Source organism: Cataglyphis hispanica, chromosome 6 (assembly GCF_021464435.1).
Source record: "Cataglyphis hispanica isolate Lineage 1 chromosome 6, ULB_Chis1_1.0, whole genome shotgun sequence".
In the NCBI taxonomy this organism is placed as follows: domain Eukaryota; kingdom Metazoa; phylum Arthropoda; class Insecta; order Hymenoptera; family Formicidae; genus Cataglyphis; species Cataglyphis hispanica.
This window is the reverse complement of record NC_065959.1, coordinates 8480116-8505241: the sequence shown is the minus strand read 5'-3', so window position 1 is coordinate 8505241 and position 25126 is coordinate 8480116. Positions and strand designations below refer to the sequence as shown.

At 30.2% G+C, this 25126-nt stretch overlaps 2 protein-coding genes across 6 annotated transcripts; both read left to right on the top strand.

Annotated features, from left to right (window-relative positions):
• The first annotated feature begins 954 nt into the window (after positions 1-954).
• Positions 955-17180, top strand: LOC126850608 (protein phosphatase PP2A 55 kDa regulatory subunit). Of its 5 annotated transcripts, XM_050593755.1 has the most exons (10): positions 1009-1093; positions 4294-4419; positions 10423-10488; positions 10765-10862; positions 11472-11750; positions 11913-12090; positions 12196-12530; positions 12605-12820; positions 12899-13066; positions 13156-17180. In XM_050593755.1, exons 1-9 carry the CDS (start codon positions 1009-1011, stop codon positions 13049-13051), a joined length of 1536 nt encoding a protein of 511 aa, XP_050449712.1. In that variant the 3' UTR covers positions 13052-13066; positions 13156-17180. The 5 variants fall into 5 exon arrangements, with proteins under 5 accessions (XP_050449709.1, XP_050449712.1, XP_050449707.1 ...); XM_050593752.1 differs by lacking the exon at positions 4294-4419 and having other exon boundaries at positions 955-1093; XM_050593750.1 differs by lacking the exon at positions 1009-1093 and having other exon boundaries at positions 4100-4419.
• Positions 17181-17445: 265 nt separating this feature from the next.
• On the top strand, positions 17446-24149 carry LOC126850712 (protein TRC8 homolog). The gene is made up of 4 exons (XM_050593968.1): positions 17446-17656; positions 18771-19167; positions 19563-19930; positions 20069-24149. Exons 2-4 carry the CDS (start codon positions 18879-18881, stop codon positions 21380-21382), a joined length of 1971 nt encoding a protein of 656 aa, XP_050449925.1. The 5' UTR covers positions 17446-17656; positions 18771-18878; the 3' UTR covers positions 21383-24149.
• The last annotated feature ends 977 nt before the right edge of the window (positions 24150-25126 follow it).

Genomic DNA, 25126 nt, shown 5'->3' with positions numbered 1-25126 from the left:
GTCTTGCTAATTTTTCAATATTATCAAATTATATTATCGAGAATCAGATTTTTAATATAGCGATAGACGTGTAAAACCGATACGAAACGTATATCTTTACAGAATTAATGAACGAAACAATGTTAGATCTACTAATGTTGAATGTTGGGATTGAACAAGCATTCGCAAGTGTGCACTACACTTGTGTGATTCTTCAACCAAGGTCTATTATGCCTTACTTACCCCGTATATCTGTATCTGATTAATTGATAAGGCTTATTCTCTTTATTTGAAACGATTGTGTGTGTGTGTGCGCCTTATTACCGTAATATTCATTAAGAACATGTTACGCAAATAGATTTATATAATTGTTATTTTCTTATCAAGTAAGTGACGGATATCAAAATTTAAAAATGACAAATTTTTATAAAATTGTTTTATACACACATATGTATGTATATGTGTATATATGAATTTTTTAGGTCACTGGATACGAATTCAATTTTATTAGAATTGATAAAAAATATCTATTCCATTTCTAATATAGCAGTCATAGTTAATTAATGCAGTATAATAGACCCAATATTTGATAACATGAAAAAATATTGATTGATTTTTATCTTTACTACAAATTCCTTTTGATATGCGTAGAATATTTTTGATGTTAAAATCACATGCGAGGATAAAAAAAAATTACAAAGGATTATTTTTTTTTTTTTTTTTGAAATTTTTTTTCTAAATTGTATCATTCGAATGATAGCACTTGGAGAAAAAACAGAACAAAAGAGATTTCATTTTCCAGCGACGACAAGGTGACGAAAGTGGAAGCTGAAGCAGCCACGAGGATAACAGGTGGCAGGAAGCTAAGATTAGCGAGGTGTCACCACGCGTCACGCCGGTGTGGTGGGTCTATGGGGGGCACCGCTTCAGCGGTCCCCCGGCTCAAGTCCAAACGGCAATTGCCGGAACGGCAGTGCCATCCTGGCACGAGCCAAGACCGCCCCGATTCCGATACCACCGTCCAAACGGATGAAGAGCCCCTCCAATATCATGAGGCAGTCCAGCCTCACGAAACTCGGTTCCATGATCAATACAGCTGTCAACAAACGTGCCGGTGAGTCTGTCACATCTTATCTTTGCCTTCAAATTTGTGTCAGATGCGCGCGAAATTTTAATTTTTCTTCGAAAATTCATTTAATGTGAACTTTTCGAATTTAAATTGAAACTTGTACTCGAATTAATTATTTACAGAGTGTTTCACAGTCACTCAATACTTTAATATTTTGGCAGTAAAATAAAATCGAAAATCTTAATATGAAAATGTCGAAGTCACGATAATCTTTGAATTATAAGCGATTAAAGTTGTAGCCAATGATATCACGTAGAATTCGCGCGCTCAGGTCCGTAACTACGTATATATGTATCAACTCGTCATCTGGGTTATTGATTTTCACAAATCAAATGATTATATGCCTATATATTCAGAGTTAGATGAGAAACATATTAGTATAATTTAAGAGAGGATAAATTTTCAAAACAAATATTGATCGAAAAATTATTTAGTTAGATTACAAATCATTAATATAAAAGAATAAATAAATAAGCTAAAAAAATAAAATAAATAAAAGATTCAAAGATATCGAATCGAGTATGCCATCAAGACAGCCAATGGCATCGCAGTAATATTGCTGCATATAATCTATTTATTCATCATTAATAAATTTCTTTGATTTATTAATGAAGTTATTTAATAGATCTCCTGTTTATATATTTCAATATATATAATTTAGCAGGCCAAGTATAGGAGATCGAGTACATTCATAGAGATATTCCAGATTTATCTCATATATATACTTTGACAATAGTTTTTAATCTCTTTATTTTATTTTTATTTTTATTTTATTTTAAAAAAGTATTAATTGATTGGCAGACATCCAATTGGCTTGCTAGCTTTTAAATTATATAATAGATATGCATTATATTTTTTATATATATTTACAAAATGGATTTAGATATCTGGTAAATAAAATGGTTGTGCAAGTAGATCGCACATATCCTATCCACTTTTTATAAAAACGATTTTCAATAATGTGCAATAATCATGAAAAAATAGACATAAATCATATATTTATAGTCAACTTAATAGAGAAATATTTTCCAAAACTTTAGGTAATTTATTTGTGAGAAAGTAAAAATACGTTGATCCTGCAAAATGTAAATGTGCTGGATTATATTATAGCAGAAAAGTCTTTGCAAAAGTTTACCAAAAATATACGATTCTAAAATAGGATGAGGGATTTTAATAGAAACAATATTAAAAAATTATCAATTTTTCCCCATTCTCGGTGAGTCTCATCAATAAATAAAGTACATAAAAATTATAAAACTTTTATCTATGGATTGAGGAGTAATTGATAAGAAAATATTATAGTCTTGTTTGAAAATTTACTGGACATAAGGGCTTGAAATTATTTAGCATTATAGCTTGCAAAGCGATCTTTTGACAGGATACGTTCTAGGATTCTATTCGACTTTTTAGAAGATTCTTTCTTCTAATTTAAAAACATAAACGTGAATTGTGATCTATCATAGTTAAATAAATTGGACTTAATTTTTTTCATCAATGTTGTGTAAACATTGATGAAGTTTAGAAAAACATTTTTTTGCTGTTCGGATGAGCTTCTTGATACAAGCGTGTTATGTCGTACAACATTATCATTTATTTTGCTATATGAACTGCACATTTGTTATTTCAGAATTTGTGTAAATATTAGCCAATTCTCCGATAATATATACGCACAAGATTAATACTTTATCACTTTTGAAAAAATGACAGTCAAATAACAGTCAATAAGCGATAATCGAAATAAATATGTCGATGCAATCGAAGATAATATTATCGAAATAAATGCGAAAGCTACATTATTTATATATTATTTCAAGTAAAAAATTTTATAATTTGTAACTTATTTATTTATACTATAATTTTATGTAAAAAAAAAGAAAATTATGACATAATTCCGAAATAAATGGTTTTTGAGCCAACATTTATTAATCCTATATCTGGAAAATTAGGGAATAAACGTTTTTACAAAATTTTAGTAGATACTTTAAAGCAACACATATACGTACACGTTTTCGTATGACGCGTAGAGATTAGACTTTCCTCGCGCCTATTTATATATAAAGATATATACGTTGTTTTGAGACGGCGAGTCCTTCTTCAGGCGCATCATATCGTCGAATAAACGAGAATCAAATATTTGTCATAGAAGAGAACAAGGATCATTTTTTTACATTTAAAAACTAATCTTAGCTTAATCTGTTATAAATTAAATTAATATAATTATAATAAATATAATTATAAAAACTGCCTTTCTATAATGAATTTAATCTACCCAAATTTAGTAAAAAAATTTACTGAAAATCCCCTAATCTTCTGGATATAGAGTTAATAAAGGTTCAAAAACTATTTATTTCGGAATTATAAGTCACAAATTTTTTTACATAATGACTATAACGAGATAATCATGTAGCGAAAGAGAATATTTATTGTAAAACAAATTTCTAAAAAATTTGAATAATTAATAATCTTTCAAAGGCATATCATTCTTAAAATTCACATCGCAATACAGCAATTTTAATTTTTTTGTAAAAACTTATTCTAAAACTTTTGTTATATTTTATAACTCACTTAAATTATTTTACATCATTTTGTTAAAAATAAAATGTATTTTTTTTATTTATATATGAACATGTATGTCATTATTATCTAGATAAAGTCAACTCAAGATTATTAAAGTCATTTAAGTTTAAAAAAAGCACGACTATGTAAATTATTAATTTTTATTTCACAGCCCATTTTCTCGAATCTAAGGTCTTATACAAAAAAAAAAGATTGTTTTATATCTTTTTTTATTTTTGTACAACAAATTACTTTTCTTTTAATTGCATTTATATTTGTCAATCCATTGTATTATACATACACATAGACTAGTATTATCTATAATACATCTAATATCAAAGAAAATTTCTCTCTCTCTCTCCCCTCCCCCAACTTTCCATAAAAATGTAAATAAATAAAGTATACCCGACTATCGAGTGTACATTTCGCCGGAGAATTTTCGTATTTGACAGCCGATTAGAGAGAGTAAACTTTTTCGAGATCGGCGTTGTGTGTATGAGTGTGTGTGTGTGTGTGTGTGTCGCGAAAATCGCGAAAGCTCGTCTGGAAGGTAAAGGAAGATTTATAAAATCGTCACCATTATCGCGTTGCCGAAGCGGAGTTTATTCACACGAGAATGTATATGCCAGCTCGTATGCGCGTCAAGAGAAGAGCTGTTGTCGTCGATATAAATCAAAATATGGCTCCTTGCATGACACACAGACGGCGGAAGGACGAAAAGGACGCGAACGGTTGTGCTGACCGCTATTATTTTCGTGAGTACCAAGATGGAAGATCGGAATAGACTTAGATATTAGTTAGACATATACGTTGTAGAGTGGCGATGCGTACGATATTTATTCTACAAACGTCTTGATATCAAATGATTTACTTTCACGATCGGTCGCAACATTTGCTTTGACGTTATTTGAATCGGTATAAGGGGACACAGAACTCTCTCTCTCTCCAAATATAACTTCTTTCTCCTGATGATAATATGTATTGAGCAATTGAGTTTATTTCTAATTAAATTCTCTTAAATAATCGTAGACTTTTATTAGAGGTTTTATTTATATATGAATTTTTAAATGACACTGATTATCAAATTATTTGACAACAGTTTTATATTGTATGTGTATAAACAATTCACACATATATATATATATATATATATATATATATATATATATATATATATATTTATAAACAATTCGCACACACTCACACACACACACAATATATAGAATTTATTATTAAAAATTTGTTTTTTACGACATCCTATATATATATATATATATATATATATATATATACATATACTACACATACACATACATATATACGTACATACATACATAAATACATACATACATACATAGGATGTCCCAAAAAACCACCAGATATTCTTTTAATAACAAATTCCCTGAGTAATTTATATATATATTGTTTATATACATACATACACATACACATACAATAAAACTGTTGTCAAATAATTCGATAATCAATGTCATTTAAAAATTCATACACAAATAAGAACTCTAATAAAATTCTACAATTATTTAAGAGAATTTAATTGAAAATAAATCTAATTGCTCACATACATATAATACTATATAATATATTCGGTATGCCGGAGAAGAATTATTAATACATGGCATTTTATTATCTTCAAATAACACTGGCATATAATGATGGTGAAATATTTTATGTCAATTCACTGAGAATTTGTCGACGCTTATATTTTTCCTATAAAAACTTCTTATAATTATTCTTCACGTTTCAAAATGACTTTATAAATGCAAATTTTAATATCATCAACAATAATAAACGCAATGCGTAGATTGCATTTATATCCTAATGACAAGGATATCCCGTTTTGATTACACTATTCCGAATGTGTGAAATATTAATCGTTGCATGCGTGCCGAATCCTAGTGGAGATGCAATCTCGTTAGTGCAAACTTATTAACGGTGCGCCTCTAATATGCTCCGCAAAGAGAGCTCCCGCGTCTCATACGAGCTCATGACACTTGGTACCATTCAGAGACAGGTCTCGTACGGTGTTTTACTCGTGAAAAATCAGTTGCCGGGCGCCGCGAGTCGTTATAATTGATTAATCGATAAAGTACGCTTTTGTGGATGAACCTGCAAACGGTAATCGGCCTTCCCCTTTTTTTCGCATCGAGAATGAATCGATCGGAGATTCGCATTTCTAAGACACTCACTCACTTGCGAAGGAATACGCCGTTGTTTTCCTCCCTCGAAGAGTTGCACGACAAGTTAACGGAGCTTTTAGGTAAAGGCTTTAACATTATTCGCGAAGGCTCTTCATGATAACAAGCGCTATCTCGGAATTGCAATCAAGTATCTTCTCGTAATCGAGATAATCTCTTTTGGAGAATTGTGTTTTAATTTCTGTTTGTATATTAACAACTATGTCAGCGACTAAAAACATATTTATCTTGTCTGTATGCACTAACTGATATCAGGTGCAAGTATGAGTATATGTTGCATCTTGTACATATTTCTGCGAAATTGTCAATAATCTTGAAATATATCAGTTGTTGTTACTCTAGTAGATCTATTGTTTAGAGTGTCTATTCCCTGGAAAAACGTGAAAAACCTATAATTCTAAGGGATTTTTTTTTTATATCTGAAATAATCAGGAAATTCTCATAGAATTTTATTGGAACTCGAGAAATTTTTTTTCAATGTTATCTCTTTGACAATCAGTCGGTCAAATGAATAGTTGTTTAAAATATATAAATATATATCTAATTCTGCTTATATATTCAGTGTCTTAATAAAATATTGAATATCCGGTATTTTTTATCGAAATTTTTAATTGTTAAAAAAATAAAAATGTTATGCAAAAATGTTAATACATTTGCAAATCTAGTACTTGAAACTTAAATGGCTGTGTTTTTTTTCTGATTTTTCTGAGTCTTTTTATAAGTGAATTTAAAAAAGTGGATAGTAATTTTAGAAAATTACACATCAAAAGATTTTTAAAATAAAAGATCTTTAAAGTATCCTTTCTTTACCCGAAATTTTAAAGAAAAATACTTTGAAAAATCAGGCAATTTTGAAGAAATTTTTTTTAGAATTTTTTATTAAAATTTTTTTAGAATTTTTTATTAAAATTTCAATAGAGACACCCTGTATTGGGAGAGTCATATTTGGAGACTTATACTTAATCAATTATGTCATGGAAAATGTAATGACTATAATAAACTATAATAACTATAAATGTAATGAATTAATATATGTTTTGCAAGATTATCTTTCCTCCGAAGATATTCTTAATTTTTAACATGCATATGAATAATCTAATTCACATTCTCTTTGTAATTGTGCTGTGTTGCAATTATTAGAAGCTTTTGTTTGATTTACAATTAGTTAGAAAAGAATAGCTTGAAATACACATACATATCCTCTTTCTTCCTCCAAACTCTCATCCTCCTTCTCTCTCTTTCTCGCTCTCTCTCTCTCTCTCTCTCTCTCTCTCTCTCTCTCTTTCTCTGTCTCTCTCTTTCAGCAATACACGAGATATATTTTTTTTTCTTTTTTTTTTTTACTGAGAACTTTTATAAAATCTGAAATTGCATTATTGATAACGTGAGAGCGAAAAATTAAAAAAAAATAATCTTTCTGAACATGTGATTTCTAGCTCGCGCAGATTTTAAAGTAGTGACGAAAGAGAAAATATGAAAAAAAAAACCCGCAGATACATTGTCTCGAGTAAATGTGCGACAGGTCATTATTTGACGACGCATTTTGCTTTATGCAGGGAGGCTCTTAAAATGCACTCCATGACAAAAGAAAAAAATATGCACTGCGCATCATCTTTCATGTTGTACTGACTTATTTGCATCGGTTACTATTTTGTATGAAAGCATTTTTTTCAAACACTTTTTGCATATTCTACTGGAATGTTTCTTTAGCTGTCAATTCTCTTTGCTTTATAATCTCGTTAAAAAAGGATACAAATATAAAATTTTCAATATACATTTCATAAATTTTCATTTTTTTTTATCATTGATCATTAAAATAAAGAATATATATCGCATATTCAATATTTTGTTAAGACATTGAGTACATAAACAGAGATAAAAATATATTTATAATATATTTTAAACACACGCAATTCCCATAAAGAGAGAATTTTTATTAAATAAAGTCTCAATAAAATTCCATGAAAATTCTCTTTTCCATATTTTTTTCCATATTTTTATAAAAGGAATCCTTGAGAATTCCGTTTTTCCAGGAAATGGACACCCTGATTTCTATTCAACGCGACATATCATAAACAATTCTATTTATTGGAAAAAAAAAAACATTTCTCTGATAATAAACGCACACATTCAAATTTGCCGCGTCGCGGACGATTCGCGCTCGTTCGGCCATCCTCGTCCATCTCCGGCCCGCGTTTTCGCGCAAACTCCGTACGTTGATTCGCGAAACGCCGCATGTAAGATGGTGGTTACCGCCGAACGAAGACAGCGAGCGACCTGGGCTGCGCAGTGACGTCACGCCGCGCCGTGTGTAGCCGTCGTCGTGTTGCGTGCGGATGCTATACGCGCCTTATGAACTTCCACCATTGCGAGAGTGAGAAGAGACGTGTTACTCCGAGAGAGCGCGCGTTTTACATGCGAAATACGGTCGACCGGAGGGAGAATAATGTGACAGAGAGGTGTTCCTCTACCTCTGTATGTGTGCGTGTGTGCGTGCGCGTCAAACGAAACCACCACCATCACCCACACGCCGTAACCGCGTACCGCGTGCGCGCGTACATGCCTTTCCGTGCCCTCTTCGAGCGTACGCTCCCGCATCGGGAGTAAACGTGAACCCGCGCGTGCGAACGATCTCCTCTCGATCTCCTGGTGTCGTGTGTGTTGTCGAGAATCCCCCCCTTCGTTGTGTGCGCGCGTGCGAGAGATGGCCGGTAAGTAGCCGCTCTCATCAGAGCCTGCTGATTCGAAAAGAGAGGAAAAAAAAAAAACCGGCAGCGTGAGATATAGACACGTACATTATACACCCACACGCGCCTCCGACGACGACGACGTGCGTCGCCTCCTCGCTCGAGGCAAACCTTGACCCAGATTAGAGAGAGAGAGAGAGAGAGAGAGAGAGAGAGAGAGAGAGACGCGGGTGCCTATATACTCTCTCGAATAATAAAGCGCGTCCTTCGGGGCACACACACTCCCGGGATCTTCTCCCCGTGTGCGCGTGGCGCGACGGGAAGGGGGAGGGGTGGGGCAGGGGCGAGGGGGCGCCAGATACTCCTCTACGTGCTCGTCGCCGGCGACGGCGACGACAGCAGCGGCGGCGACGGTGGCGGCCTAGAAACACACGATGGATTACGCCGAAACTTCAAGTAGGCTCACTTTCACCACCTTTCCGTCTGTGGTTGTTTTTTTTTTTTAAATTTTTTTTTTGCACACATCTCTCTCCTCCACGTACATTCCGTATCGTGGAATCTTCGCGGGAGGAGAGGACGACTCCGTCTCCGCCAGCCATCTTCGTTCTCGCGTCCCCCTCGCTTCCCTCGCCGCTTAGACTGCAATGTGTAACTCACAATCGTAGTGTGCCTTACGATCCAAGGTGGTCGAAGGAACGCGAGCACACGAGGGACGATATTACTTGTATTTTTATTTTCGTAACTTTTACTTTGGCAGCTTTTGATGTAACATCGCTTTAATTTCGCAATTTTTTTATTTTTCTTTTTTTTTATTTCTGGTCATTTTTGTTGCCCTCGGTGCCGCATTAATTAGATACACACGTCCCTATAATTAGGGACACGACGATTTTGCTTTATTCCCCTCCATTGAGAATATGCACTAACTCTCTCTCCCTCTTGTTTCGCTTCAATTGATACGCGTGAATTTTTCTTCTCTTTATCTCATCTAACTCGCTTTTATGAAATAACGAGGGATACTAGCGAGAGGCTGTTCTTTTCTTTTTTTTTCTTGATTTGTGTTTTTTTTTTTTTATAATTTAGAATATAATATTTATAATATAGTGTTAATTATTAGAATTGAAAATCTTCACATTCAGAGTATTGTGCCAAGAGTGTTACACTACTTTGTATCTTATAGATGAAGAAACTTTATCTCTTGATATATAATTAGAGTATTAATAAATCAAATTATTTTCTTCATATAGATTGTGTATGAGTTGACTATATAAACATTCTATATACATAGCTTACTATTTTGAGAATAATATTGAAATTAAAAATTTTTCTACATAAGTCAGATTACAAAATAAAAACTTATTTTTACTACTTTTTTGGAAAAAAAAGAAAAGCGCCAAATTTATGTGCCTGTTTAGAAAAAAATAATACAAAGAAATGTTACTTTAATGTATATTTTATTTAAAAAAATCATATATAAAGAAGTATTGTGTTAATATATTTTACTTTGTTCAAAAAGTTACTTTAATAATTATTTAATTGTAAAGTAACAGTAATTGGAATAGTATAAGCATTGCATAAGTCTTTTCATATCTTGTCCTCTCGCATTTTCTTTGTTTTCATCATTTTCTTTGTTTGCCTGGCATAACGTGTTGCGAGCTTTACAAGTTACTGGCGACAAAAGACTGAAATACACTGACTTAGATATTTATAAAATGTTAATCAACCATTGTAAGAAATATTTTTTGTAAACATTCACTGCTACATTAGTACTTCACTAATATCTGAAACTACATTAATATCTGAAACGAGTAAGCAGAAAGAGATGAATATTTTAAAATCTTTTGATGCTTTATTACAGGCAATGGTGACATACAGTGGTGTTTCTCGCAAGTCAAGGGGACTTTAGAAGATGATGTTACAGAAGGCAAGTATGACCGGTGTTTGCTTAACTCAAGAAACAGACTGTCTTTTATCTTATCAGTTTACACATATACCAAAATAAAGCAAACCAATTGCGAATCAGAGCTTTGCATATGTTATTGAGATCCAAAATTTATCTTGATTTGCTCATATTTTTATTGTTAATTTTATTATATTTATATCCTTATTATTAATTGATATATGCTTATATATTATTACACAAAATTTTGTTATGCACTGTATAAAAATTGTTTATACAAGGATTATATTTTTATTACAGCTGATATAATCTCGTGCGTCGAATTTAATCACGATGGCGATCTTCTTGCAACAGGGGATAAAGGTGGACGTGTTGTCATTTTTCAGAGAGACCCCATTGTAAGTACAATTTATTATGAAATTTAAATAGATATAATTTTTTAGTTTTTTTTTTATATAAACATATTTTTTATTTATCATTTTTCATTGTTTAAATAACTCAAATAACAACTTAATATATATTAATATATATTAATTAACATATATTTCGATATTATCTATAATATTCCATGATGTATTTGATCACAAGAAAAATATTATTCATATATTTATATCAAGATCTTGTATTATCGTATTAATCTCAATATTTGTAAGTCAAAGCTAGATATGATTATTTACCATCCTTACAAAGCTTATGTAACATTTAGTAATCTGGTATCTCTTCTATCTTCTATTGAGTCGAAATAGCTCTTCAGTAAGCCTATTAAAGGTACACACTATCGTTTGAGCTTGTAAGATGACATTGATAAAGTGGTTAAATGGATATATTGCAAGATATTAGTTATAAACTTTCTCTTAAACCTGATATTTGAATTATTTTAAATGAATATTACAAAATTAGACTGTTAAATATTTTAACATGATATTTAAAATATTATAATTGAATGTATTAAATAAAATACTGATTGTTAAAATAATAAACTGAACAAACAATAATTATTTACACAGAGTAAAAACAGTATACCACGAAGAGGCGAATACAATGTGTATAGCACCTTCCAGAGCCATGAGCCTGAATTTGATTACCTAAAATCACTAGAGATAGAAGAAAAAATTAATAAAATTAGATGGCTAAAAAGAAAAAACCCTGCCCACTTTTTACTCTCCACAAACGATAAAACAATCAAGTTATGGAAAGTTAGTGAGAGAGATAAAAGAGTAGAGGGGTATAATACTAAGGAAGAAAATGGCGCGATCCGTGATCCTGCCTGCATCACTGCCTTGAGGGTAACTATATCGAGTTGATTAATAATTATTTATGCATGTATGCAGATAAATAAAAGTAATTTTTAATTTTAAGTTATATATATTGTATATGTATGAATGTATGTGTATGTATATATATATATATATATATATATATATATATATTGTATTATATATACATAGGTGCCAACCATAAAACCAATGGAGTTGATGGTGGAGGCATCGCCAAGGAGAATATTTGCCAATGCGCACACCTACCACATAAACAGTATAAGTGTCAACAGTGATCAAGAGACATACCTCAGTGCTGATGATCTTAGAATTAATCTTTGGCACCTTGAGATAACTGACCAGAGTTTTAGTATCCTTTTTTTTGAACACGTGTATATATGCGTGTATGTTTAGTACTTCAATATATTTTCTATAATGGAATACAAGATAAAATTTTCTTAACCATAGCACACAGATATAGTAGACATTAAACCAACTAATATGGAAGAATTAACAGAAGTTATAACTGCAGCGGAATTTCATCCTGCAGAATGTAATGTATTGGTATACAGCAGTAGCAAGGGAACTATTAGACTTTGCGATATGAGATCCGCTGCTCTTTGCGATCAGCATAGCAAGCTCTTTGAGGAGCCGGAAGATCCAACCAATAGAAGCTTTTTCTCGGAAATTATTTCAAGCATAAGTGATGTAAAGCTCAGTAATTCTGGAAGATACATGATTAGTAGAGACTACCTCAGTGTGAAAGTGTGGGATTTGCAAATGGAGACAAAACCGATTGAATGCTATCCCGTAAGTTTGTGATATTCATAAGAAGAGCGATAATTCTTATGGGCATGTTTATTGATATAATTTTATTGCAATAGGTACATGAATACTTAAGATCAAAATTATGTTCATTATACGAAAATGACTGCATCTTCGACAAGTTTGAATGTTGTTGGAGTGGTAATGACTCGGCTATCATGACGGGCTCGTACAACAATTTCTTTAGAGTATTCGATCGTACGACTAAACGCGATCTTACCTTAGAGGCAGCGCGCGATATTGCCAAACCAAAAACGCTTCTGAAGCCGAGAAAGGTTAATATATTTATAAGATCTTGTTTTATTCATAAGGACTTGTATATACTCGAAGACTTACATTTACATGCGATATAGGTCTGCACTGGTGGTAAGCGCAAGAAGGATGAGATTAGTGTTGACTGTCTGGACTTCAATAAGAAAATACTTCACACTGCATGGCATCCATCTGAAAATGTGGTGGCTGTCGCTGCTACGAACAATCTCTTCCTATTCCAAGACAAACTCTAGCACATCTGTATGCAGGTACGTTGAGATTTGAATATTAGCGATAACAGAATATCTATTATTTTACCATGTTCAATTTGACTCTAATCAGCTATCTTCTGTTGTAGATTATACAACGGTACATATTGACGTGAGCTAGGCACGTTGAACTGATGAAAACTCCCAATGCAACCACGGGTGTCCGAATAATACTGACGATAGTCGACTGCTAGTCTGTCAGTGGTTGACTGACCGAGGAGTGGTGTACGTAGCGCCGTCCACGCAGCTCACATTCATACATGATATATACACATAGACATACAGGATTGCACCTCATACTTTGTCGCGCACATATTGTGCATATTGAAAAGAGATGCAAACAAGGGATTATACGCATAACTCTCCAGGCTATTGAATTCGCTGGTTCAAATATATTTGCAGATTAAAGAGACGTACGCATTTGACAGAATATGTGATTCATCCAATTCACAGACTCGTGTTGGCAGTTAATATATGATTTATAAATAACTAATAATTAGTAATTTTTTGCTTGTATTATAGAAAATGTGCCATTATACGGTGCAGTCTATATGTGATCACTGTAGACCAGGGTGTTTGATTATCGCATTGGTGAGGCGGACAGCGACGTGAGTAGAGCGAGGATGAATTACGAGTTGCTTGCTGGCTCGTTTATGTATGATCAATATGAATATGTGGTATAAAGTATTAAGTTTTTCTTAATTAAATGCCTAACTAGCGCAAGAAAAACGAAAGATCAGTCGTGCCAACGAGAATAATCTGTAATTATTGTAATATTCTAATTTTTTATATTGTCACACGCGCGACACTTCCCAGTTAACTGTAAACAAAAAATATGCGACAATTGCGCTGAAACAAATTTCCCTTCGCTTTGCCATTAATAATGAAATCAGGTGTGATCTTAAAGTTACGAAAATTACAGAATAAAAATATTTACCAATAATTTTGCTTGCAAAATCGAAGTACTGATCGTCGCCGATACAGTTACCATGACCAGCAAGGCGATTTCGTTAAACTAATTTGTCTAAATTATATATGTATATCTACATTTTAGTGTCACCACATGCTAAACATATATAGGCCTATTTTCGGGTTAGTTTATTACTCTTACACATAAATCGTTTGTCTCAGTCGCCAATACGAGTCAAAAATAATAATGGAAAGTAATCGATCTTTCCTCCCATTATGTATTTAAAAAAAGCTAAATGTTGCTGCATTAAATGTATCGAGCAATAAGTGTGTGGCGCCGATTTAAAACAATGTATATCAATTGTCATTTTCTAAAATTGCCCGATCGGGAGTAAATGGAAATCGAATAGATATGGAATACAGATTTTTTCTAATCTTTCTTATCAATAATTTATTGACACTCTTATACTCTCCTACAGATATAAGGCAGCAATTTCATACACGGATAAAATAAACCTAAAAGTGCATTTGATGATGGTAAGCTGGGCTTGCAGAGTTTATATAAATAAAATATATATTTGCTGAATAATATACACACCAGCATAATATAACTTTGATAAATATTCAAAAACATAAAATTAGAGTGTTTATATTAAAAACTCACACGTTAAATTTTTAATTATTTAATTTTTTTTAGTATATTAAATATATTTAGTATATCATACGATGATAGTTATTTATTATATTCTAAAGTTTTATCAAAATGTAATGTTAAAATCTTCTACACAAAATATATAGTATGATATTAATGCAAAATATGTAATATACGTAAAATTGAACGAACTAATACAATAAATAGTGCTAATGACACAAAAATAGAAATATCCATAAAAATTAATTAATATACATATATAAATTATTTAAATTTTTAATATGTTTAAAAACAATCGCGATACATAAGTCAGAAGTTTTAATAGATTTATTATGCTTTGTAATTAATATTATAATTTCTCAATATTTTTTGCGCTCATATTATGAGAATGTATAGAAACAATATATTTATAAAAAAATCTAATAATGGAAAAAATTATGGATATTTTTTGCAAAGATGAATATATTGTATTTTGTATGACCAAAAACATTTGCGTGTGAGTTTTAAATATGAAAATTGTGATAGCATATATAAATCTATTTCTAAAATAAAATATATAGTATGAAAAAACAGCTTCGTGATAATGTAAGAATAAAATTACAGATTTATAGGGACAAAATTGAAAATTGAAATACAATGAAAAAATATATATGCACACAAAATGTAATTTTCTATGTTAAAAGTAATGCAAAAGCTTCTTCATTAAAAACCTGCTTCGGTGATTACTAAACTATAAGAATGATCAAAGTTTAAAATTAATAAGTTTGATATATATATACAAATAATTCTCAATACTGAACAAATTTTCAGGATCTCTTAATTTTTGATAAGAGCAAATATAGATAGTTCTTTATAGAGAGAATATGCATCAGCAGAATTATACCGAAAATTTATTCAATCAAATTTATAAGAATGCGATTTTAATTATTAATAATTCGTCGAGAAATCAGTATAATATTAATGATTTATACATTAATTCTGATTTTAAATTCTGATTTTAAATTATGCATTCTATGTGTGTTTTTTTAACTTTTTATTATATGTTTATGCTTTTATTTAAACGATTTCACATAAGTACTAGTAAGTTATAATCAACATACTTCGGACATCCTGTGCGCCGACTTCTAGAGCCAATAAATTGCGTATTATTACGTTTTTTTTTTTTTGTAATACAGTGTTTTAATTCCTTTCCAATGAATGGAATACATAAGTATATGATATTACGAAAATATTGGAAGTGAGACATTCACAAAATTGTATAATCTGTAATATGTTGCAGTAAGATGTAAGATATACAGTAAAATCGCGAAAAGTTTATTTTGTACTTGAACGAAACGCAGTTTTATTTTTTTTAATGTGATAATAATTTGCATCTATCGATATATTATTATAAATTATTATAAATGTGTTTTACACAGAGACACTTCGTTATTTGCCTTTTCTTTTATTTAATTGCTATATAGATTTATAAAATGTAATGATCCAATCAATTCAACAAGGTAGATAGCGCGATGCCTGTGATGCTTGACTATATATAAATTACTGAATTTGTTAAGCGATTAAAATGACATAATATTGCGATCGGCAGTCTTAAAGACAAGATAAAGCGTTCCGAAAAAAGAGTTGTTTGAGAAAAAAGTCTACATAATCAGATATAAATATACATATATGATTATATATAAAAAACATACATATATGATTATATATAAAAAAAACATACATGTTATAGTTTTTTTTTCTCTTGTATAATCTCTACGTATGTACATTAAAAGAATAATTTTTGCATTTATTTTTTTTCTTTGTAGAAAAAGTAAAAATCTAAAAAAAGAAACACAAAAATTATTCTAATTATTTTCCAATTATTCTTATTATTTTTCTATAAGTACATACATGAAGAAATGATACAAGAGAAAAAAATATATGGACATATTTTATACATAATTATGTATGTGTGTGCTTACATTTGTGATTACATATAGACTTTTGAACGATGAACTTCCACACAAAATTTAAAATTTATTAATGGAAAAAAAATTTATCAAAAAATTTTTTTTTTTTTTTTGAGACAATTGCAAAGCTATAAAAAATGTCTTAAAATTATTATTTCATATGTGTACAAGATAATTTCAATCAACGTTTATTGATGCTGAACATAACAGAATGTTTTTGATACGCGAGATCTTGATGTGATAATAAGAGCCGTTGTAATACTCTAACTCTCTAACACAAAAGATTGAAGTTCTATATTTTTATTAATATGATCACGGATATAATACGGATATGATCACAGATAAAATAACACGTATGTAAGGTTTTCTTATAGCGAATAATAGTCTCTTCATACCTGCGTTGCACGAGAAGTAACGAACGAATTTTTTTCGCGTGCATAACTTAAAAAGACATACGATCTTATGTAAGAAAAAAAAAAAAAAGAAAAAATGGAACGTGAACACAAAAATTGACATCGACGGTACGAGATATATGTCATCGATGTAAATTAAAATACTACTATATAACACCAGAAGAAAACAATAAATTTTACTGTACAAATTATATTTTTATTTTATATGGTTCCCTAACATAGGTATCGCGTTTGATAAAAAATATAAAAAAAACTTATATAATTATCGTATATAATTAGAATAATCGCGTTATTATTTTGTCATAAAAAATCTTTCCTTTTTTTATAATTTTCTTTTTTGCTTCCTTCTTTTATAATCTTTTTGTTTCCCAAAATAGTTTTCAAAAATTATGCTGTTCTTTCAAAAGTCGTGGCTTCTGATGTTCTCACAGCTGATAAAGGTACAGGTGAAACGAGACGAATGACGGCCGGACGATGGCGTCGTGAAACGTCACAAAGAACGAGATATGGTGAATGCTAGGATGTGCGTGCCTCGCGTTTCGATTCGCGATTTGAGTTATTCAAAGTCATTCATAAATGTTCGTCGAGTCATTGCGGTCAAGTGCACCATTACGAAGTAATGATCTGTGAATCGATTTTCTTTCCCGATGATGTTTTTTGCCGCACGGTGAGTTCTTTCTTCATCGATTCTCACGCAAATTTTTGTCCTCGATCGATCCTCGCGGAAAAAAATAGCTTGTTTGCAATTTTGTGAGAAAAGAACAAGATTTCCTTTAGATTTTTGGGCATTAAATTTGAAAAACTCATATTCGTTGTGTCGTGAATTTTTCGATTTTGAAAGATGTATTTGGAGGTTATAGTTACCGTTAGAATTATTTATGTTTACATGTTTTGTTTGCTGCTACTCTTGATGTGATTATGCAATATTGCATGTAATAATAGTTTCAATAAATAATTTTCTGTTACTTCTCTTAAAAAAGTGATATTATTATGTTTCGTTTTAATGATTCAAACATTTATGCGTGCCTTTATTACATAACCACACAAAAGGAATATTTCTTTTTTTATCTTAAGTTATATCAATATTATGCTCATAATCTTTAACAATATTAGTGTTAGTTTTTACATTGGACTAAAACAAGTGTAGCAAATAATTGACGTATAGTAAATATTGAAATTGGAGTTAAATTGTTTCAATTATATATATATATATATATAAATATCCCTTACATATATATATATATTTTCCCCTATATATATATATATATATATATATATATATATATATATAGGGGAAATTTATATACATGTCATAATGTCAATAATAAGATAATCAATAGCATATAAGATTTTTATTTTTTAATTAATTTTTTAACTTTTATTTTTTAAAATCAATCAGTAATATTAACAATATACAAATAATAAAATTAATTTTGTAAATTAAAATAATCAGGAATGCATTGTTGTTTTTATTGCTTGATGTAATATATATGTAGTATTTTTTGACAGTTGCTATAATGCAATAAAAAGTATCAGAGATTTAAATTGATGTGGAGATAAATTTTTTTCAGACGAATTTTGATTTTATGTGTTTATGCACATTAACATATAAATAATTAAGCTTGAAGAAAATCGATAATAAATATTTTATTCAAGAAATATTTTTGCATTTATAATATAATAATAAATATTATTTATATATTAAATATTAAGTTAAATATTTTTTTGCAGATTTATGTACATTGTGTAAAAGATATTAATTTTTATATTTGTTATATTAGGTGAAACTTTTGTAGCCGAATTCAGGAATGCCGCTTCCATATATGATAATAAAGTGTGTATAAGAAACGTGTCTTCCTCGAACGTTTTTCTTAAACAATATTAACAAAATGGAGATTTCAATACGAGAAAGGATCCTCAGCTTTGCTGATGTTATAATGAGAGTGCCACCTTTATTTATTATCGATGAGTTACTCAGAATAGGTCTTGGATTACCTAATGACAATATTGTGCTGGACAGTACTGAAAATGGTTTCAAAACTACCAATGTAGGCACAATTGTTAATTCCATTTCTGCAGTTACGACAGACGCGTTCTCGATGGACCAGTTTGATTTAACTCGCTTTACTTACAAAACTTATTTGATAATCATATTCAAATTTTTATCCTGCTGTCTGGGTGAGTAACATATCTTTATACAATTTTTAGAAATCAGATATTTTTTTTAACAAGAAGCTGTGATCAGTAAATTTACAAAGTTATTTTATGTAGGATGGCAATTATTTTTATATATAAAATGTTTTTCTCAAAAATTTAAACATGAAATACTCTTTTGCCTTATAATTCTATATATAATTTTACCTCTGGTTATTTAGTTGGTAAAATATCTAATAAAAATCTGACTGCGCATTTTTTTTTTTATATATAATTTCTTATATAAAGCTTTTTGCTGTTTATACAATAAAATTTTTCATAACATAGATGTAAATTTGTGATTGCAGTTTAAAATGCTCAGAAACAAAAAAGAAATTAAAAATAAATTATATCTCATAGTTTTATCTTATTTTTTTCAGGCTGCCTTGTAGCTTTATACACATTTATGTTATGTACTAGGCATTTAATAATTGTATACCTATATTTAATATCTGTTGGGGTGATATTTGTATCATATTGGTCAAATGTTAGTACAATGAAAGCAATTATAGCTTACATGAATTCACATGAACCTGCAATCAGCATACTTGACAATATATTATCCCTGAATTTATCAGACGTTCTGTATAATGGTCCTGGCTTACTGATTATACAGAACTACATATTGCAATGCCTGTTAGCCAGTACCTTTTGTTACATTCATCTTGCTCCAAGACATCCAGTGGTACAAAAATTGCTTGTACTAAGTTTTATGTCCCCATCTATTTTAGGCATTCATCCCTTACCGGTAAGCTTCCGAAATATTGAAGAAATTTTTTATCGTTGATGTCATAATAAATTTCTTACTATTATTTTTTTTTTATGAAAGAAAAAAGGTACTTTTGTTTTGTTAAGACAAATGTCAAATGTGTATATTTTTTTCTAGGTACAATATTTATATCATGCGCCAGTATGTGCGACGTTGATTCCATTAGCTGTGTGCAAATTTATCATCTGGTATAACGGCATCTCTATATTAAAAACACTCTACATGGGCTATCGACATGCACACAACTTTACAGTCAACTATGGTTTATCCGCTCTCGCGGAAACGGAATGGATGCGTCTGAACGTACCATGCGTGCTTCGTACATTTTGGATATTACGAGTGGGAGAACAGGTTATCCAAATCTTTGGAAATCACTATGGCGAAGAAACCTTTAATTATTACGTCATGGTCAGAACGCTACTGGTAAATGGTTGCGAAACTTTGACAGCTGTTCTCGGTATGACCAGCATAATTTCGTTCATCTGCCACTATATCGGTTGTTTCTTCCAATGGGTACTGCTGACAGAAGATGAGGATGAGAAGAGTATCGGCACAGTATCCGCTATATTGTTCTACATTCTTGCACTGCAAACTGGACTTACAAGTCTTGATAGAGAGAAACGTTTAGTACGATTATATCGTAATTTTTGTCTATTGTTCACGGCAATTTTACATTTTGTGCACAATATAGTGAATCCACTTTTGATGTCGCTCAGTGCTTCTCATAATCCGGCACTACACAGGCATTTGCGGGCTTTGGCAGTTTGTGCCTTTCTAATATTTTTTCCCGTATCATTACTTATATTTCTCTGGTCTCACTTTACGGTGAGCACGTGGTTATTGGCTGTATCGGTTTTTAGCATCGAGGTAATAGTTAAAGTACTGGTCTCGTTGGCAATTTATTCGCTCTTTCTGATTGACGCTTATAGAAGTGCATTCTGGGAACAATTCGACGATTGTGTATACATTATAAGATCATTTGGCAACACTGTAGAATTTGCTTTTGGTATTATACTATTCTTCAATGGTTTCTGGATATTAGTCTTCGAATCTGGTGGAGCTATTCGTGCCATCATGATGTGTATACATGCCTATTTTAACATCTGGTGCGAAGCAAAGGCCGGATGGAGCGTGTTCATGAAAAGGCGCACGGCTGTGAATAAGATCAACTCTTTACCGGAAGCGAATGCCGAGCAGCTCGCACAACTCGACGATGTCTGCGCAATTTGTTATCAGGAGATGCAAAGCGCCAAGATCACACAATGCAATCATTATTTTCATGGTGTATGCTTGCGAAAGTGGCTGTACGTTCAAGATCGATGTCCTCTTTGTCACGATATACTATACAAAGTTGAAAACGTGCAAAGCAGAGACAATGGTGTTCTTGCAGTTGAGGAAATCAGAAGAAACGACATTCATCCCAGAATTTGAAATGTAGAATTTGCGCTTTCGGGATTATTTTTTTCTTCAACAGTTTCTAGAAACTAATTTTTGAGTCTGGTGGTGCCATTATGACATACGATATATGTACATACATGTTTACAAAATCTCATTTTAATATCTCGTGCAAAGTAAAAGCTGGATAGAGTAGGCTTATGAACCAGCAAACAAGTGTGTATAAAATCAAAAGCGGAAGCTGAATAATTTGAAAAATATTCACGAGATTTAGAGAAATGCAAAACTCCAAAATCATTCAGTATCCAGTAAGCATTATACGTTAAAGATCCTCGTTATTAAGAATATATATTACACATAGTTAAAGATGTGCAAAACAAAGATAATGGCCCTCTTAGTGGCAGTTGAAGAAAAAAGAAACGATATTGAAAATAATGTATTTTTATGCATATTAAGCAAAATTCGAATGTTTATTTTTATCAGAAGAATCAGAGACTACTGACTGGATTTAAAAGATATATGGAGCGGCATGTAAACTGATAAATAAAAATATATATTCACAATTTTTAAATTACAAAGTACCGGAAGCCTAGAAAATTTTACTTTTCGTAAATCGCTCAGACTTGATTATTACGAAGCATCGTAAATTGTAAGTTATAATTACTATGTAAGAACTCTCAAGTCTTTCGTCCAGTTTCATGTAAAATCTTGTAAATAAACTGGAGCAATTATTTAGGAGAAAAAAAATTACATGCGACGATTATCTTGTTATAAGAAAGTATTTGGCGTATAATCTCAAACCTTTGGCTCTTTGTCGATTCAATGGGTGTCTATCGCTAAATGTATTTTTGGATCGATGTTATGACTGCTCGACAATAGAAATGCCGTAACATACGAATTTTTGTACAAAGAAATACATACATTTTGCATATATATATATATATATATATATATATATATATATATATGCAAAATATATAAATGTGCCGATATGTGCATAAATTCGTATGTTAAGGCATTTCTTTTGTCATGTGCACACACATGCATACAAGCATATGTATAGTGTAATGCAATGATATAAGCTTCCCTGTACATGACGTATGTGCTTCCATTTTTCTTAATTATAAGGTGTGTTTATTTTGCTCGCACTTTAGAATTTTCTGCATTTGAAACAAGATATACAAATATATATATTCGAGTGTTGAGAAGAAAGTAAAAGTGAAGAGTGTTAGTGTAAGCAAAAGTGCAAGCAAAACGAACAAACCTATCATACATTTTTCTACTCAATTAAAAGAGAGATAGCACTTTAAGATTTATTTTATAAGAGATATAAATTAAAGAAAAGGAAGAAGTGTTAATAAAATCTTAATTTTATTACAACAAATAATATTTGATTATAATTATTATAACAAATCTTTTTCACTTTCGGCAATTAAGCTAAAATAATGATTTATTTTTGTAAGTGTAATTTAATATTATTAAGTATATAATATAACATACATTATATAAGACTCCAAGTTTTATGATTTTTTTTCTTTATAAAGTAAGAATTTAATGACTACAATGAAAAAACAGGAGCTTCTCAAAGATGGTATCAAACTAATCAAATAAAAATTAAATAACTATTAAATAGAGAATTGTATGTTCAGATTTTGGACGGATATCCAGAAGAAACACAATCATTTATTAAATTTTTGCAGTTTTATCTAATATTTTAATATATGTCACATACTTAAGGAAAACTGGAGCGAATTTTCGAGTAAATGATAGCTTCTGCCTCTCCAGAATCGATTGCAGTTGGTAATAATTTTAAATAAATAAGTTTTTATTCATCCGCTTCCTTTTTATTTCGTAAAATTAATATTATTATAAGTGAAAATAAGATATTTTATTGCTATTAGAAACAAAGATACTGTGGTATAGAATAATATATCTTAATGATTATATGCTCAAAACTTTGACAGATATAAGATATTATATATTAATTCGATGATTTAACTGCTCATCACAATCATGATTATGTGATGATCAATTTTAAGATATATGTTTAAATATGCTTTATAATATGTTTAAAAATGAAGGGATTATTTAAGGAATTTTTAAAGGAATCAAAAATAATTGAAATTAAAAATTTTTATTTAGTGGTAATGAAAATGTAATAACTTGCATTTTGATATAGCTATCATCACATTTATTATAAATTAATCAAGTTTAAAAAATTTCTAAATGCAACTAAAGAGATACAATTTTAAATAAAAAAATGTATTTGATTTCATTGTGATTAATTTTTTAAACAAAATTTCTTGTATGTATGTATGTATATATGTATGTATAATGTGTGTGTGTGTGTGTGTGTGTATATATATATACGCACATATTTTATGCATAATTTATGATTACTGATGTTTTAAACAGACTACTATTTGCATAAAAGTTTGGGATATTTCAGTTTAATCATTTATTTGTATCAAAAAATAAAATAGGTATATGTTAATATAAGTTTGATTTATTCTATAAATTAAAATGTTGTAAATAGTAATACAATGAATGTGCAATAATTGAGAAGGAGCATGTATATGACTTTATTTTACTGATTTTAATCACATAGCTATTTTATAAATTATAATGTATATTATTTATATATTATTCTTTTTTTTTCTTACGCAAGTGATTATCTTTTACTGTTGATTTGATAACAACGTATTTAAAAAATTGAATTTTATTATTTTTTTATATTAGATTATATAAACATGACATTTTTGTGAGATGAAAAAATATTTGAGTGAGCTTTATATCTCTATTATCAGTGAGTCATCCAGTTTATATATATATATATATATATATATATATATGTATGTATATAATTTTATTAAGAAATGATATATAAATTTATACAACATGTTTTTTAGAGTATATCGAATAAAATAATTATATTTTTAAGCTTTTTTACAATTTTCTACATTTATATTTCACTTTTTTAACAGACATAATCCTAAATCCTAATGTTCCTTTCAGTCAAGTATATATAGATATCAAAGAATCGTTGAGAATTTGTTGTTTAAATTAATACAAGTATATGTTAGCTTTTTTGTCTAAAAAAATAGTTTTTTAAAAACATTATGTATGAAAAAGAAAAATATAATTTTTTTAGGGGAAAGATTAATACAGTAAAGTGCTTCTTCATATGATGTGCCTAGGAAGTTATCGTGCTTTTGCACGATTAAAGTAACTCTCAGCCGACAGTGTGTATGTGCGTATATGTGAAGCTAGCGGGTCAAGGATGGATTATCACGCGGACTCATTAGCCACGTGTCCAAGTCTAGATTTATTAAGAATTTGCGGTATGCGAATACATATTTTCGCATTTTCTCAAAAATTATAAAATAAATTGTACGTGTTGTGTGATACACACACACTCTTCCTTTTCAATGAGTCCCTTTAAATGGTTGATTACAAATTAATATTTTTTTATACACGTAATGTTGAAAGAGCGATAGAAGATCAATAGAAAAACTGTGTATATTTAATTTGTCTTTTCATTATCGAAACTTTTGTACGCAAATTTAAATTTCCAATGACATCATGGAGAGATGAAAAAAAAAAAATGTGTATATTTATTGCCTTAAAATTGTAGATTACAAATGTATTTCTAACAGAAGAGACAAATTCGCTATTTTTCAAATTGTAAATTTTCAGGCAGAATCGTTAATTATTGGTTGTTTATATCAGAGCTTAATATCATGTATTTAGAATTACATTGCCAATATCTTAAAGCAGCTG

Excerpts from the sequence above, each read along its gene's own strand:
- LOC126850608 (XM_050593755.1), top strand. The coding sequence starts at position 1,009 with ATGAAGAGCCCCTCCAATATCATGAGGCAGTCCAGCCTCACGAAACTC. Across the intron at positions 4,420-10,422 it reads TGCTGACCGCTATTATTTTC|GCAATGGTGACATACAGTGG; the intron begins GTGAGTACCAAG and ends GCTTTATTACAG. Across the intron at positions 12,091-12,195 it reads GATAACTGACCAGAGTTTTA|ATATAGTAGACATTAAACCA; the intron begins GTATCCTTTTTT and ends CATAGCACACAG.
- LOC126850712 (XM_050593968.1), top strand. The coding sequence starts at position 18,879 with ATGGAGATTTCAATACGAGAAAGGATCCTCAGCTTTGCTGATGTTATA. Across the intron at positions 19,168-19,562 it reads ATTTTTATCCTGCTGTCTGG|GCTGCCTTGTAGCTTTATAC; the intron begins GTGAGTAACATA and ends TATTTTTTTCAG. Across the intron at positions 19,931-20,068 it reads TAGGCATTCATCCCTTACCG|GTACAATATTTATATCATGC; the intron begins GTAAGCTTCCGA and ends ATTTTTTTCTAG.